At 43.2% G+C, this 16,627-nt stretch overlaps 1 protein-coding gene across 1 annotated transcript; it reads left to right on the top strand.

Annotated features, from left to right (window-relative positions):
- Nucleotides 1-2,966: 2,966 nt before the first annotated feature.
- Clk (circadian locomoter output cycles kaput protein Clock) lies at nucleotides 2,967-15,842 on the top strand (the record flags this gene model as incomplete). Its single annotated transcript, XM_028304122.1, has 8 exons — nucleotides 2,967-3,205; nucleotides 4,738-4,885; nucleotides 5,577-5,763; nucleotides 9,204-9,272; nucleotides 9,680-9,799; nucleotides 10,207-10,404; nucleotides 13,511-13,645; nucleotides 15,283-15,842. Coding segments are annotated over 8 exons (1,375 nt in total), but the record flags the coding sequence as incomplete, so codon positions are not given.
- Between the last annotated feature and the right edge of the window lie 785 nt (nucleotides 15,843-16,627).

Genomic DNA, 16,627 nt, shown 5'->3' with positions numbered 1-16,627 from the left:
CACTTTCGGAATCGGACTCTTCTAGCAACGTTTTATTCTTGCTGGGTCATTTAACAAAGACATTTTGACTAAAAACTTAAAAAAGAACAACATAAACTAGCACTAAACACAAAATAAGCGAATAAAAGTAAGCCACAAAATCACCGCGCCACCGATGACGCTGGGTCATAATGATCCGTTTTAATTTGAAGCCTGTGTATCTCGCTACGCAAGCGGAGTCACACTGAGTTAACTAACGGAATGGACTTAGGGAGTTTGTATCTCCAGCTATACGAACGCTCGAACCACAAAATGGACGCAAAAAAAAAATTATGAACGTTTGAAAATGCCTCGGGTCAATATGACCCAGCGTCATTGACGCCGGGTTAAAAAAAAAAACTTCACCGTCTTTTTAGTTTTGGTCTATATTTGAATCCCATTCAGTGAAATTAACATCACGAAACTTCTACATTTCGTGTGAAGCCATTGAAACTAAAATTCTTACTAAGTTTGAGAGTTAGAACTAGGGTTTCTGCTCGAGCTTTCTCGAACTCGAGAAATATTATTAGTTAATATTAATTATGAAAGAAGATTTTATTATTTGTTTCTTTCCTTACCAAAATAAGTAGTACTAAATTCTAATATTGATTGTTGTGCAATAAAAGTAGGTATATTAGATTAAAAAACCTGTGTTTTATGAGTGCCATTTGTGGTCTAAACTAGAGATGAAACGGATATCCGGTAACTATCCGGTAGGCCGGATTTCCGGCCTAAATTTACTATCCGGCCGGATACCGGATAGTAACTCACTATCCGGCCGGATACCGGATAGTAACTCACTATCCGGCTGGATACCGGATAGTAACTTACTATCCGGCCGGATACCGGATATTTAAAAACTACGACAATTTCCTATAATAAAATTAAATACATTAATCTTTTATGGTAAATATCAATAAAATGGCTTATAATAATAATGGCTTTTATTTAAAGTCCAAAAAGCCATATTAAGGCCTTTCAAAAAACTTATTTCTTATTCACTGTAATGACGAATACATAAATAGTAAATATCTGTTAATGTCGAAATATTGCCAAATATAATAGGCGATCTGTTTTTTACTGATGGTCTGATGACATCATGCAGTTCAGTTTGATGAAAATGTAGCAGTTCAACTAATTTAATTTTCGAAATCGCCCAATTTCATCAGCCCCCTAGACACGTGGCAAAATCTGACATTCTATTCGGACGGATTCGATTTTCTAAAAGTGTGACTTCTCTAGTCTACTAGACCCACTGATCGCGTTCTAAGCTCCTGTGCGGCGCTAAACTCGTCACGACATGCAACGTGACAATGGGCCAACTATCCGGCCGCCGGATATCCGGCTATCTGGCCTAGCAGCTCACCGGATATCCGGTATCCGGCCAAACAACTATCCGTTTCATCTCTATCTAAACTGAATAAATATTTTGATTTTGTGTTTTTATTTTTCAACCGATTTCAACAGCTTTCATTAAAAGACTCGAGACCCGAGAAAACTCGAGACCTTGGCCTCGAGAATTCCCGATACTCGAGAAAAAAAATAGGTCGAGAAATCTAAACCCTAGTTAGAACCTTACTTTAAATTTGCAAGAAAATGTTAGCGGACTTACCCATTAGGTACTTCCACATTTCACGATGTGGATGTCTTTTCGCTTAAAATTAAGTTTGCATTAAGTTTGCGTTACAAAACGAAACTAAATTCGATTCAGTTTCAAGCATAAATTAAGCTTTTGATTAACTGGCTAAAGCGCGCGACTTGGTCCGTCTTAAGAAACTACATTTAAATATGAATCTACTATTCAGTAGTAGACCAAATATCAAAATTCAGCATTCAACACGTTTTCAGTTGAATCAAATTTTAATTTAAAATAAGAGTCCTAAATTATTCTATGACACCAAAATCCACGCAAGCAAAAGCTGCTTTGCCTCTGTAATAAGTAATGTTTTCTTTCATTGAAAGTAACAAATGAAACATTGAAGTAAAATGAATTACTATCATAACCTCCGCGAGGATTGTTTTGAAGGATAATGAGCTCTATTATATAAATACATAAGTATTATAACCTGCCTGTTAGAATCGTTTGATACAACGGAAATGTACGGAGTCCTCTGCAAGCGAGTTTAACTGGCACTTGACCGATAAAATGTAGCTAACAAGCTCCATTGAATATTATGCGACGCAAACTTATAAATTTGCACCACGATGTTGACCAGTGTCTCGACAGACAGACGAGGGTCAGAGGTCCTGGATGCGATTCTTAAGTGGGACATGCAGATTGAATATTTGTATAATGATTGTCTGACAAATAAGATAAATAATACGTCAAACTAGTGGCGTATTGAGCTATGCTCATGAAAATACTCCATATTACATGTGAAACGGTCGGATTTTAATTAGTATACGAAATCGCACAATACTCACAAAAAACTGACTTAAGATTAAAAGAAATACAAAATTGAAACGGCACAATTCAGGCGTATATTAATACAGTTAGAATGATGTATAAAAGAGGATATGAATCGGCATAAAACCCAAATCTTCAGCCTTAAGCAAAAATTCGTTGACCTGACAAACCATTGTGCGGGTTGATACGGAACGGATAAGTATGGTTCCGGTAGAGCAGAATACCACCCCTATTTTATCTGTGGATGTCGGATCCGGCCTCCCCAAAGACCAGGTTGGGGAATGTAGGTCAAATCCCTCCCTCCTCTACCTCCCTTTGCGTCTGGTAAATTAGAGAGAGAGACTTGCTCCTGCAGTGGAGGAGATCCAATGACCATGTAAGCCTAGGATGCGCACCGCGATAATCTTTTATCGATTTTATACGATAAGCCCATAAAATCATCGATAGGATTTTATTTCGACGCGCATCCTAGCGCGGCTGATGATGATGAAGCTTCAAACAGACGGAAAATTAAAAGAGAGCATATATGTTTTGTCCATAGGTTGCTATTCGTGTGCACAGGACGCCTCAACACGCCGCAACTGATCCGTGACGTGTCGCTGGTGGACTCGAATCGCAGCGAGTTCACCTCCCGCCACAGCCTCGAGTGGAAATTTCTTTTTCTCGACCACCGCGCACCCCCCATCATAGGATACCTCCCCTTCGAAGTACTCGGAACTTCTGGTTATGACTACTACCACTTCGACGACTTGGAGAAAGTCGTAACGTGTCATGAGGCGTGTAAGTTTCATAGAATATATCGTCAGTGGAAAGGAAAAAATGTGGCCAAATGGCGCTTTAGCATTTCATTTTTAGGGGTTAAAGATCTACAGGGGTTACAGTAACTTACTTATTACTAAAAGTCGAAGATATTGAGCCCTAACATCATCTTCCACAATATATAATATACCAAAATAAACTAATAAGTATTGCCGTGAGCTTTTTGTATGGAGTTTGACATATTTTTGGCGTTTGTCAAAGTTAAAGTATGATGGTGCAACCCAGCCTAAATATAACATTTTATTTATTTTTATAAAATCCCGTGACAGTGATAATTTTATAGTAAAAATTAGAGATGGGCCGACTAGTCGCCGACTAGTCGGGAAAGCCGACTATTCGGCATCATTTGTAGTCGGCCGACTAGTGACGACTATTCGGCAAAATATGCCGATTATAATCGGCGCATTACAAAATTAAATATGTGAATGAAATAGAACTCATAATCACCAAGATGATTTGAGGTAGATCAATGCGTTTATCTAAACCACATTTGATTGCAAAAATCAGTAAAAAGTGGTTTCATCTGATTTAAAATTTTGGCTTTAAGATTAGTTACGTTTACCAGGAAATAATCAAAAATGTGTGTAAAGTTTATGTAATTTGTCCATATACAAATTATGACACTTTTTTTTCGGGGAAATAATGCATGGAATTTTATACCTATCCTGCGGGGAAGTGGTAGATTATGTGCGGTTCCTCCCATTGGAAGGATGAGGAATCCCCACATAAATAACCCCTGAGATCGCGTTCCCCTTAGTGTGAAGAGCTATGGAAATCCGGACAAAGCCATCAACTACCACAGTCCGTCCCGGCAATTGGTGGTAGTCCGTGCTATCCACGCCCCCAGCTCGCTGACCATCGCCGTGGATGGTGGAGAGGAATCAGTGGGCTTAGGATGCATGCCGCGATAAGCGCAATTTTGCCCATACTTTGACGTCGATAAGTAAGAATAATATCACGGTGCGCATCCTAGCCCAGCAGGAGGCGATCATATTGTCACATCTGAACCCTCCGCCGTCGAAAATTATGACATCTACCTTAGGTAAAGTTAGGTGATTGTAATGTTGCTTTTTATTTTTTCTCATGTTAAAGAAATCTCATTTCTCAAGAACTTATATTTATCTCTTTAGAAATATAGATATTCATATTTCTTTGAGAAATCTAGATATTATTCTTCGGACAAGTAGGTATCAGAATGATCGGCATTGCCGATTAGTCGGCCGACTAATCGGCAATTTGAAAACCGATTAGTCGGCTAGTCGGTTAGTCGGCAAAGACCATAGTCGGCCCATCACTAGTAAAAATCCAACTTAGTTTAAAATATTCAGTGAGGTTTGTTACAGCAGAGGTAGAAAAATGACGGAGTTTCTTCTTTGTAGCACTAATACACATTTGGCAATCAGTCATTTAGTATCTTTAGGGGTTAAAGATATTTTGGAACGTCTTAAAAATACCGTTTTGAAACTAAAAATCATAATAACTATCTTCTACAGTGATGCAAAAAGGAGAGCTGACATCGTGCTATTATCGATTCCTGACCAAAGGCCAGCAGTGGATTTGGCTGCAGACGCGTTTCTACATCACCTACCACCAGTGGAACTCTAAGCCTGAGTTCGTCGTGTGTACACACCGCGTAGTTAGGTAAGTACCTCTCATTGCTTACTATGGGCTGATTTTTCAATCGGCAGATATCTTTTAACTGATGAATAACCTTGCCATTTTGACACATTTCCCATACTGGAACTGTCAATGTGCCAAACTTATTCTTCAGTTAATAAAAGTTATCCGACGATTGAAAAATCAGTCCTCAGTCTCGCTCTCACTATTTACTCGCGTTTCTACATTTCGTTTCATTGCTAAATTCGTCGTAAGTTCAAAACACAAGTTCAACAAACAAACAAAAGTCGTAAGTCGTCGTAAGTTCAACAAACAAACAAAAGGTCCACAGAAGAAGTTGTAAAGGAAAGTTTACAATTCCAGCAAACAATTTTTGGCTATTTGGAAAGAGCTGAAACGTGCTTGTCGTTTTCTTTTAATGAAAATTTGCTTTAGTCATTGCTTGTATTTCGTCAGGCATCCTTGAACCAATTAAACCTTGTAAAGTTAAACACGATGGTTTACTATAAATTTTAAATTAAAAAAAAATTTCTTTACCTATTCATTCATTCATATCGTATAGCTGTTTTTCCGTAATAAAAACAATTTTATATCCAATGTATTGGTATTACAATTAAATATTCACACTCACTTTTACAAAAGGGAGCTTTTTCCAGTGTGTAAGAAGAAACATTACTTATCGCCAGTGTTTACTAATCAGCTCTTTTATTTGTAGCTGCACAGACATAGCTAAGAGCATGAAGCAGGAAGGCGCCGAGGCGGAAACCGTAAGCGAGGCGGAGATGAACCGCGGCGTCATGATAGAGGCGCCCGCCGAGGAGGCCGCGGCCGCCATGTCGCCGCCCTACATGAACGAGGGCGGGGACAACTTCCCCAACACGTCCTACCAGCCCTTGTCGCAGGTCAGTGCGAGGCTTGATCACACAGGCGACACTGGCAGCGTGACGTCATGATGGAGGCCCCGCCGAGGAGGCCGCGGCCGCCATGTCGCCGCCCTACATGAACGAGGGCGGGGACAACTTCCCCAACACGTCCTACCAGCCCTTGTCGCAGGTCAGTGCGAGGCTTGATCACACAGGCGACACTGGCAGCGTGACGTCATGATGGAGGCCCCGCCGAGGAGGCCGCGGCCGCCATGTCGCCGCCCTACATGAACGAGGGCGGGGACAACTTCCCCAACACGTCCTACCAGCCCTTGTCGCAGGTCAGTGCGAGGCTTGATCACACAGGCGACACTGGCAGCGTGACGTCATGATGGAGGCCCCGCCGAGGAGGCCGCGGCCGCCATGTCGCCGCCCTACATGAACGAGGGCGGGGACAACTTCCCCAACACGTCCTACCAGCCCTTGTCGCAGGTCAGTGCGAGGCTTGATCACACAGGCGACACTGGCAGCGTGACGTCATGATGGAGGCCCCGCCGAGGAGGCCGCGGCCGCCATGTCGCCGCCCTACATGAACGAGGGCGGGGACAACTTCCCCAACACGTCCTACCAGCCCTTGTCGCAGGTCAGTGCGAGGCTTGATCACACAGGCGACACTGGCAGCGTGACGTCATGATGGAGGCCCCGCCGAGGAGGCCGCGGCCGCCATGTCGCCGCCCTACATGAACGAGGGCGGGGACAACTTCCCCAACACGTCCTACCAGCCCTTGTCGCAGGTCAGTGCGAGGCTTGATCACACAGGCGACACTGGCAGCGTGACGTCATGATGGAGGCCCCGCCGAGGAGGCCGCGGCCGCCATGTCGCCGCCCTACATGAACGAGGGCGGGGACAACTTCCCCAACACGTCCTACCAGCCCTTGTCGCAGGTCAGTGCGAGGCTTGATCACACAGGCGACACTGGCAGCGTGACGTCATGATGGAGGCCCCGCCGAGGAGGCCGCGGCCGCCATGTCGCCGCCCTACATGAACGAGGGCGGGGACAACTTCCCCAACACGTCCTACCAGCCCTTGTCGCAGGTCAGTGCGAGGCTTGATCACACAGGCGACACTGGCAGCGTGACGTCATGATGGAGGCCCCGCCGAGGAGGCCGCGGCCGCCATGTCGCCGCCCTACATGAACGAGGGCGGGGACAACTTCCCCAACACGTCCTACCAGCCCTTGTCGCAGGTCAGTGCGAGGCTTGATCACACAGGCGACACTGGCAGCGTGACGTCATGATGGAGGCCCCGCCGAGGAGGCCGCGGCCGCCATGTCGCCGCCCTACATGAACGAGGGCGGGGACAACTTCCCCAACACGTCCTACCAGCCCTTGTCGCAGGTCAGTGCGAGGCTTGATCACACAGGCGACACTGGCAGCGTGACGTCATGATGGAGGCCCCGCCGAGGAGGCCGCGGCCGCCATGTCGCCGCCCTACATGAACGAGGGCGGGGACAACTTCCCCAACACGTCCTACCAGCCCTTGTCGCAGGTCAGTGCGAGGCTTGATCACACAGGCGACACTGGCAGCGTGACGTCATGATGGAGGCCCCGCCGAGGAGGCCGCGGCCGCCATGTCGCCGCCCTACATGAACGAGGGCGGGGACAACTTCCCCAACACGTCCTACCAGCCCTTGTCGCAGGTCAGTGCGAGGCTTGATCACACAGGCGACACTGGCAGCGTGACGTCATGATGGAGGCCCCGCCGAGGAGGCCGCGGCCGCCATGTCGCCGCCCTACATGAACGAGGGCGGGGACAACTTCCCCAACACGTCCTACCAGCCCTTGTCGCAGGTCAGTGCGAGGCTTGATCACACAGGCGACACTGGCAGCGTGACGTCATGATGGAGGCCCCGCCGAGGAGGCCGCGGCCGCCATGTCGCCGCCCTACATGAACGAGGGCGGGGACAACTTCCCCAACACGTCCTACCAGCCCTTGTCGCAGGTCAGTGCGAGGCTTGATCACACAGGCGACACTGGCAGCGTGACGTCATGATGGAGGCCCCGCCGAGGAGGCCGCGGCCGCCATGTCGCCGCCCTACATGAACGAGGGCGGGGACAACTTCCCCAACACGTCCTACCAGCCCTTGTCGCAGGTCAGTGCGAGGCTTGATCACACAGGCGACACTGGCAGCGTGACGTCATGATGGAGGCCCCGCCGAGGAGGCCGCGGCCGCCATGTCGCCGCCCTACATGAACGAGGGCGGGGACAACTTCCCCAACACGTCCTACCAGCCCTTGTCGCAGGTCAGTGCGAGGCTTGATCACACAGGCGACACTGGCAGCGTGACGTCATGATGGAGGCCCCGCCGAGGAGGCCGCGGCCGCCATGTCGCCGCCCTACATGAACGAGGGCGGGGACAACTTCCCCAACACGTCCTACCAGCCCTTGTCGCAGGTCAGTGCGAGGCTTGATCACACAGGCAGGCGACACTGTGTCTTATCCCTTGTAATGAAATGAAATAGTTTATTCAGTACATAGGCCCTTTTCAGGGCACTTATACACGTCCGAAATGTAGGTTGCCCTACCACCACTTCAGGACAACATATAGGCTGATGCTGAGAAAAAGTGGCGGAAGAAACTCATGCCCGTTTTCACCATCAATCCCTACTTTTAAAGTGACCCCTATGGTAACAACAGGAATTTGGTTTTCATCAGCCACCTTTGTTAGCCTCTTTTTCAACCAAATACAGCTTTATAACTTACATGACACGTGATAAGTGAGAGCTAGGCTGCTAGTCCACGCACTCTTGTCTATTCTAATGCAATACTTACTTACGAGGCTGACTGTAAGCATCATCATCTACTTCCATTAAAACTGCGAAGAGAAGTCGCTGATCTTACCTTCCTCCATAACCTAATTAATGGTAAAATAGACTGCAGTGAGCTTCTTTCGCGAATCAAGTTACAGGTGCCTACTCGTGCCAATGTCAGGAGAAATTATCTTAGACTTCACGTTGATGCATGTACCACTAATTATGGACGCAATTCCTTCTTTAACAGAGTTTTCAAAACTTTTAACAGCAATTATTCTGAAAATGTTGACCTTTTTCATATTGTGAGACCAAACTACTTCAAAAATCAAAGTAATAAGGAATTCTTTGGCGACACTACTTAGCACTCTCCCGGTAAAAAGTTGAAGTATCTGTTTACTGCTTAATATTCTGCTATTTTGGTATGGCTTTAGTAGGTATTTTCTGTATTGTTTTAACTTTTTTCATATATTGTTGTTATACTGCATGCTAAATGGTTTTGTTTTGGATTGTATCTTGATATGCTATTTGTGAAAACTATGTAAGGCATTTTTGATCTTAACCGCCTCATCTATTAATAATGCATATATGCTGTTTGTTTTCCATAAAATAAATAAATAAATAAATAAATAAATAGATATGTAACCCGTAATTAATTTTGTTTCCAGCCCGCCTCAGTGAAGTCTGCCTCGGCGGGCAGCACGTCGGGCACCGTAGTCACGTGCACCACGGCCACGGCGGGCGCGTCGTGGGCGCGCACCCCGCACGCGCGCTACACCGGCGGCTCCGACACCGCGTCGCTGTCCGGCGAGTCGCGCTCCTCGCAGCGGAACAACCAGCGTGAGGTCCAGCGCGAGGTTAGTTGAGCTAATATACAGGGTGTTAGGTAAATGGGTATATGAGCCGACACTAGTCCATGTTAACATGGTCATATAAATGGTATGGTGAAGTCAGAAAATTGATATCTTCATTTTAATTATTTTAATTTTCATACAAATCGGATTTTATAAAATTTATTTTGTATAAAAATTTAAAAAATTAAAATGATGATATCAAATTTCTGACTTCAACATACCATTTATATGCCCATGTTAACATGGGCTAGTGTCGGCTCATATACCCATTTACCTAACACCCTGTATAGGCGGGCGCGTCGTGGGCGCGCACCCCGCACGCGCGCTACACCGGCGGCTCCGACACCGCCTCGCTGTCCGGCGAGTCGCGCTCCTCGCAGCGGAACAACCAGCGTGAGGTCCAGCGCGAGGTGAGACTTCCGCATTGAGCTAAATATACAGGCGGGCACGTCGTGGGCTTGGACACACTTTTAATATAAATCTATATAATATATAAAAGAAAGTCGTGTTAGTTACTCCACTTTAACTCAAGAACGGCGGAACCGATTTAGCTGAAAATTGTCAGGGAGGTAATTTAGAGCCAGGAGAAGGACATAGGATACTTTTTATGCCGTTCGAAATAAAAAAAAAGTCTGCTTATTTATTGCCATTAAGGCGGAACAAAGTTCGCCGGGTTAGCTAGTATTAAATAAATAGAAATAGAAAAACATTTATTTTAGCTCGTACAATAAGTACACAATTTTTCTTTCTTCCTAATAAAATATCATATTCAAATGAGGCCGCAATAATCTAACCTTTGTGTCCTTGGCCCTAACAGCCACAGATGGTGTTGCAGGTGGTGGAGCCGACGCTGGTGCCGCAGCACGGCATAGGTGCGCAGTACCTCGATCCGTCGCCATACGTGGGCGTGGCCGGCGCGGTGGGCGTGGCCGGAGCGGTGGGCGTGCCTGGCGTTATGCCGCTGCCGTTGCCGCCGCTGCCGGTCATCGTGTCGCAGGATCAGGCGCAGATGCAGGTGAGAATAGCTACCTGAAAGCTATAAACTCAGGCAGTCGGCACGGGAGAGGTGATTTTGACATACACTCGCTCGGCATCAACTAAATAGCACCACCCGTGACAATAACTTTGAAGATTTTTTTCTCACACAATCATGGTGCCCCACTAATATTGGTGTTATTTGAAAGACCAATAAATAAACTTATAGAAAAACACATTTAATTTTTATACAATGTGAGTCACGTTAAAGTGTACATATGAAAATAGATGAAACTAGCCCTATTTTTATCGACAAAAAGAGGTCAAAAAATTTTGAGTTTTAAAAAAAAAAAAAAATATACAGGGTGTCCCGTAATTCAACGTCAATCATGCAGCATTTGGACCTCCCGTCTACGTATTGCCATCTGGCGGATTTTTCAATCGCGAAAACCCTCATTGGAAGAAAAAAAAATCTATAAAAAAATTTAAAAAATCTAGAAAAAAAATTTACCTTTTTGTCGATAAAAATAGGTCTAGTTTCATCTATTTTCATATGTACACTTTAACGTGACTCACACTGTATAAACAATTAACAAGCACCATAAATGTGACTTGAAAAAAGCCACACTTGGGGCTCACCTCTGGGACTTTTAACTAAGGAATTTTGGCATATTGACAGTTTCAGTATGGGAAATAATATGGCAAAATGTTAAGTTTATTCTTCAGTTAAAAGTTATCGGACGATTGAAAAATCAGCCCTATGTTGCCAATTTTCAGTTTCATGCTACTGTGATGAAGTTGTCTGTTAGATTATGTAGTTTACGCATTTTACAAGACTTTTGATAAACTAGACTAGCAGTTCAGTTTTTTTTTAAATGACGCCGTTTTATCAATCAATCGCAAACTTAGTTATTGATCGCGCAACGATAGTTGAGGCTATCAACACAAGTAAAGATTTGTATCTGTATACGCCGCTATCTGCGCTGACGTCTTGCGGAGTCGGTCTGACAAGTGGTTTATTTTGAGGTAGCAAGTGTATAGTTCCAATATACTGAACTGTCCTATCCATGACATTGACAGCGTGGCGCCACCGTCAATACCGTATCGCTGGTTCCGATTTTTGCCATGTTGGAAACCATATAGTTGAACGATGGTAGCGCCCCCCTGTCATTCAGTTTGGTGGGACAGTTCAGCGTGGATCATTTAAACTCGATATTTGGACTTGAAGGCTGTGGCATAATGTGCTATTTGTGTTCTGTATTCAAATATTACATCAGTGTGAGTACGTGTTCGCCTCAACTTGCGTTGAGCGACCTATAGCAGGCCTGTACCTCTATTACGAAAAACTTTCGAGTTCGTTTCGTTTGCGTATTCAAAGTGCCATCGAAAAATTTTGTATGAAAAATTAAACAGCGCCCCCTATATTATAGCCGCCCTAGGGGGCGCTGTTTAATTTTTCATACAAAATTTTTCGATGGCACTTTGAATACGCAATCGAAACGAACTCGAAAGTTTTTCGTAATAGAGGTACTGTTCATCTCCGCTAGTTTACATCGAAAACAAAACACGCACGATGGCCCACCTACAGGATACTATTCGACAAGGCCTCACATACGAGCGAACATTGACTCACGCACGCGTATTCTTGTGTATGATGGAAGAAAATAAAGAAAATGGTGTACTAAATACTGTGCAGTATTTAACTGCCTAAATAATAATAAAAACACAGAATGTACTTTTTTAAGTTGCCTCAAGGCACTGAGAGGTAAATAAGTAGTTAATATTATTCATGATAATTCATGCTAAATCATGTATTTCCTCCGTCATTTTGATCGCTAATGTCAGTTTGTAGCGAGTGACACAACCTCCCCGTCTGAAGGCCAGCGGCCGACTGCCGCCCGCACCCCGCGAAGGCCCCCTCAACAGCAAAACGTTCGGAATTTATCAAAAGTAAAATTTATGAATGAAAGTAATGTTCGATTGAAAAACGCAACGTGTCATTTAAAGATTAAAGAATTCCCAATCTATTCGTGCAAAAATCTTTTAAATTAACATAGCCGTTTTGGAGGAGTAGGGAATTTAAGTAAAAAATCGATGTCCCGTATTTATTTTTTTAATCCAAAACAAAGAGACGTAGCGAAAATTCAAACGTCACAAATGTAGTCCTAGAACTGTTGTATAACATATATTTTTTTCAACTATTTCTGTCCAGCAGTAAAAGAGGAGTAGGCTTTACAAAATGCCCATTTGGCGCGGATTGAGGACACTAATCGCCTTAAGGGTGGTATCGACTAAATAGTAATTTCAGAATAAATCGTCAGTTTTGACATATTTCCCATACTGAAACTGTCTATGTGCCAGTTATACCAGGAGTTATTCTCGGATAAAAGTTTGGTCGAATCAGGCCTAAGCCAGCCAAAATTTTAATATTATTAGTTGTATTTTATTCTACAGGGTGTTAGGTAAATGGGTATATGAGCCGACACTAGGCCATGTTAACATGGTCATATAAATGGTATGGTGAAGTCAGAAATTTGATATCATCATTTTAATTTTTTTAATTTTCATACAAAATTAAATTTATAAAATCCGATTTGTATGAAAAATAAAATAATTAAAATGAAGATATCAATTTTCTGACTTCACCATATCATTTATATGACCATGTTAACATGGGCTAGTGTCGGCTCATATACCCATTTACCTAACACCTTGTATAGATGTTACAGTCAAAACTCATTTGACTTGTTTTTGCAGTCAAAAGTGGATTTGACCGATGCCCTTGGTCAATTTCGCTTTTAACTAATTTTTTCAGTCAAAAGTGGTTTTGACCGATTATGAGTTTTGACTGTAACAGATATAAATTAATTTATTGCTATTGGGCGAATTGTGATTGATATGAGAGGCGAGTTTACCTACGAAATTGCAGTTTTGATAAGATAAATTATCAACGAAATTTATTTTTCCATACAAACATCTTTTTGCTTTTGGAACCGAAAGGTCTGAATGCTATAGAAAAAATGTAAAATAGAATAACTATAAAATGGAAAAAATCTGCAATTTTATAGGTAAAGACAATATTGCGTGGTATGAATGTTCATAACGCGATCGTAACTGTTTTGCCATTGCTATTTGATGCGAGCTAGTGGCCGTGGCAGGAGCAGTTGCAACGCAAGCACGAGGAGCTGCAGCAGATGATCGTGAGGCAGCAGGAGGAGCTGCGCCAGGTCAAGGAACAGCTGCTGCTGGCCAGGCTGGGGATACTGCAGCCGCTTATAAACGTAAGCACAAACAATTGTAAACCTTAACACCCGCGACATAAAGGCCACAACTACGATCGTGAGGCACCAGGCGCTGCGCTAGGTCAAGGAACAGCTGCTGCTAGCCAGGCTGGGGATACTGCAGCCGCTTATAAACGTAAGCACAAACAATTGTAAACCTTAACACCCGCGACATAAAGGCCACAACTACGATCGTGAGGCCAAGGAACAGCTGCTGCTGGCCAGGCTGGGGATACTGCAGCCGCTTAGGGCTATATTTCACCGGGACACCATGGCGGCGCAACCAGTCGCCGGCTACCAACAAAATGTATTTAGCTCTATAGAGAGTTACTCACCTGGTGTCCGTTTGGTTGCGCAAAGCTGCATACATTTTGTTGGTAGCGGCGACTGGTTGCGCCGCCATGGTGTCCCGGTGAAATATAGCCCATAAACGTAAGAACAAACAATTGTAAACCTTAATTCCCACGACATAAAGGCCACACTCTATTGGAAATATTCGTCATTTATGATAAACTAACAGATTTTTAGACTGTACCCATCACAAACACTGTCATTATTATGGTGTTGTAACAGGTGTGATTTTGTATGAAAAAATAATCATAATATAGCCCGACCAGGAACATAAAAACCCTCGCCATGTTGCGGAAAACTAATGGTACTAATTTCTTTTAATGGCAACAGTGACTGAAAACTTCATTGACATGTCACCTTGCATGTCAGTCTATTGCTGTCAAAGTGTAAACAAACTTTATTGTAAATGTGCGCAATTGATTTTGTGAATTAAATTGCTAAAATCTTTTTATAGTCGTGAAAGAAAAGTGGTTCACAATGTGTTAAAGTATTTGTCGAAGAGAAATATTAAGGGTTCGGACAATATTTTCATTGAATAATGTTTCCGACAAAGGTTGTCAAATTGACTGACATGTTTATCGCATAGTACAGTCCACTATGAAAATTTGCTGTGTTTGTTACAACTACCTATTTTAAAAAAAAAATGTCATTTTCTAAGTGTTTAATTTTATGGAATTGGGAAAGAAGTACCGAGTTTGAAGCGTTCATGAGCAAAAATTGCAGTTGAATATTCAAGTTCTGAATTTGATTATTGATGAATATTAAAATAAATCCTACTAGCTCGATTGATGGTTTCATTTAATTTATTTAAACCAGGTTACCTATAATAATATTTTTTCGTTAATTTATGAAAATATCAAATTAGCCCGTAATCCTGAATTCTGATACATAAAGTTAGCCTATTAATTTAAAACAGGTACGACTGTACTCAGTGTTGCATTATCAAATGCAATTGACGCGCCTCTATGCCAGGGTTTTAATGTTCCTGGTCAGGCTATAATGATGTACATTGTACACACAGTAAACCGTAAATGAAATTAAAGATTAATATTAGTACAATAATTACGTTCTAATGAGGGTTTTTGACAATCTGTCAATGTCATGTCAAAAATAACCAATCATGCAGCATTTGGACCTCGCGTCTACGTATTGCCATCTGGCGGATTTTTCAATCGCGAAAACCCTCATTGGAAATAAATGAGTGTGGTGGATCTACACTTCAGCATGCCTACTCCAAATGTATTTATTTGTGTAAGCATCCTTATCATCGATTTTAACGCTTCTAGGTGCCACACGCATACGTCAGCCCGGACGAAATGCAGCAGCGTCTCCCAGCACAAATGGCGTACGAGACGAACCAGGCCCGCGCGCTGGAGTACCCGCAGCAGCCGCAGCAGCAGCAGCCGCAGCAGCAGCCGCAGCAGCAGCAACAACAGCAGCAGCAGCATCAGCAGCAGCAACAGCAGCAGCAGCAGCAACAGCAGCAGCAGATGCAGCAACAACAGATGCAACACCAGCAGCTCCCGCCGCACAGCGGTGGGCGTCACCCTCACATGCAACAGTAAAGCTCCGACTGTTTTTACACAGGCACTTTGTTAAAGTTGCATTTTATGTACATTTTACACTTGTTTCCTGACCTTTGTTAAGCTTGTTATGCGAGTTGACATTTTTCATCGTTTTTGGACCATAAACAACGCAATGAAGTTTTAAATAAAAAAAATATAATGAAACTATCAGTTTCGATACGGCTTATCTACAATATTACATGATTATTTTTCTCTTTTCTTCCTATAGGACTTGAAGTACACTCAACATCAAATAAATCGCACCTTCCGCGACGCGAACTTTAAAGATTTTCTTCTGACACAATCATGGTGCCCCAACAATATTGGTGTTATTTGAAAGCCCAATAAATATCCTTAAAGAAAAACACATTTAATTTCTTAATAAATGATTAACATATACCATAAATGTGACTTGAAAAAAGACCTCACTTTGGGCTCACCTCTGGGATCAATTAGACCAATTTTTATGGTTATAAAACCAAATAATGATCCCACGTGTCCTCTTTAACAGATGGATAGCGATTAATCCCAAATTAACAGTTTTATTGCCATAAAAATTGGCTCAAGCGTAACTACCTATTTTTTGAAGAAGTGACTCTGGATCCTTCTAAAGACACATTTTTGAGGTAAAACCCTTTTCTTTAATGAAATGAAGTTTAGAACTAGGCTTTTAAATGGTGCCAATATTGGTGGGAAGTCGGGATGCATACTTTTGAAAGTGCTTGTCGCGGGAGGTGCGATTTATTTGATGTCGAGTGTAGTATTCGATTTTTGGCCACATCATACTTGCGGCAATTGCACAGGTAAGCCTTGTTTTTTTACATACCGCAGCTTACGCGCACCCTTATTGCTCGAAGTATTGATACTATTTGATACCAACAACGTCGAGTTTTTAATTCAAAGTGAAATATTGCAAGATAACATAATCTTTGTATCTCAATCGTATCTCTTTTCTTAGCGAAGGGAATCGGGGGTCTACCATTAGGAAAACAAATGAAGCTGACTGTAGTTAATTAATGCCAATATAGCGAATTTATGAGCCCGCACATTAATGTTTAAAAATAGA

This window comes from Ostrinia furnacalis, unplaced genomic scaffold, assembly GCF_004193835.3.
Source record: "Ostrinia furnacalis isolate ACB-3 unplaced genomic scaffold, ASM419383v2 OfSCF1381, whole genome shotgun sequence".
NCBI lineage: Eukaryota > Metazoa > Arthropoda > Insecta > Lepidoptera > Crambidae > Ostrinia > Ostrinia furnacalis.
Note: the sequence above shows the minus strand (reverse complement) of the source record. Positions and strands in the feature narration are given on the sequence as shown.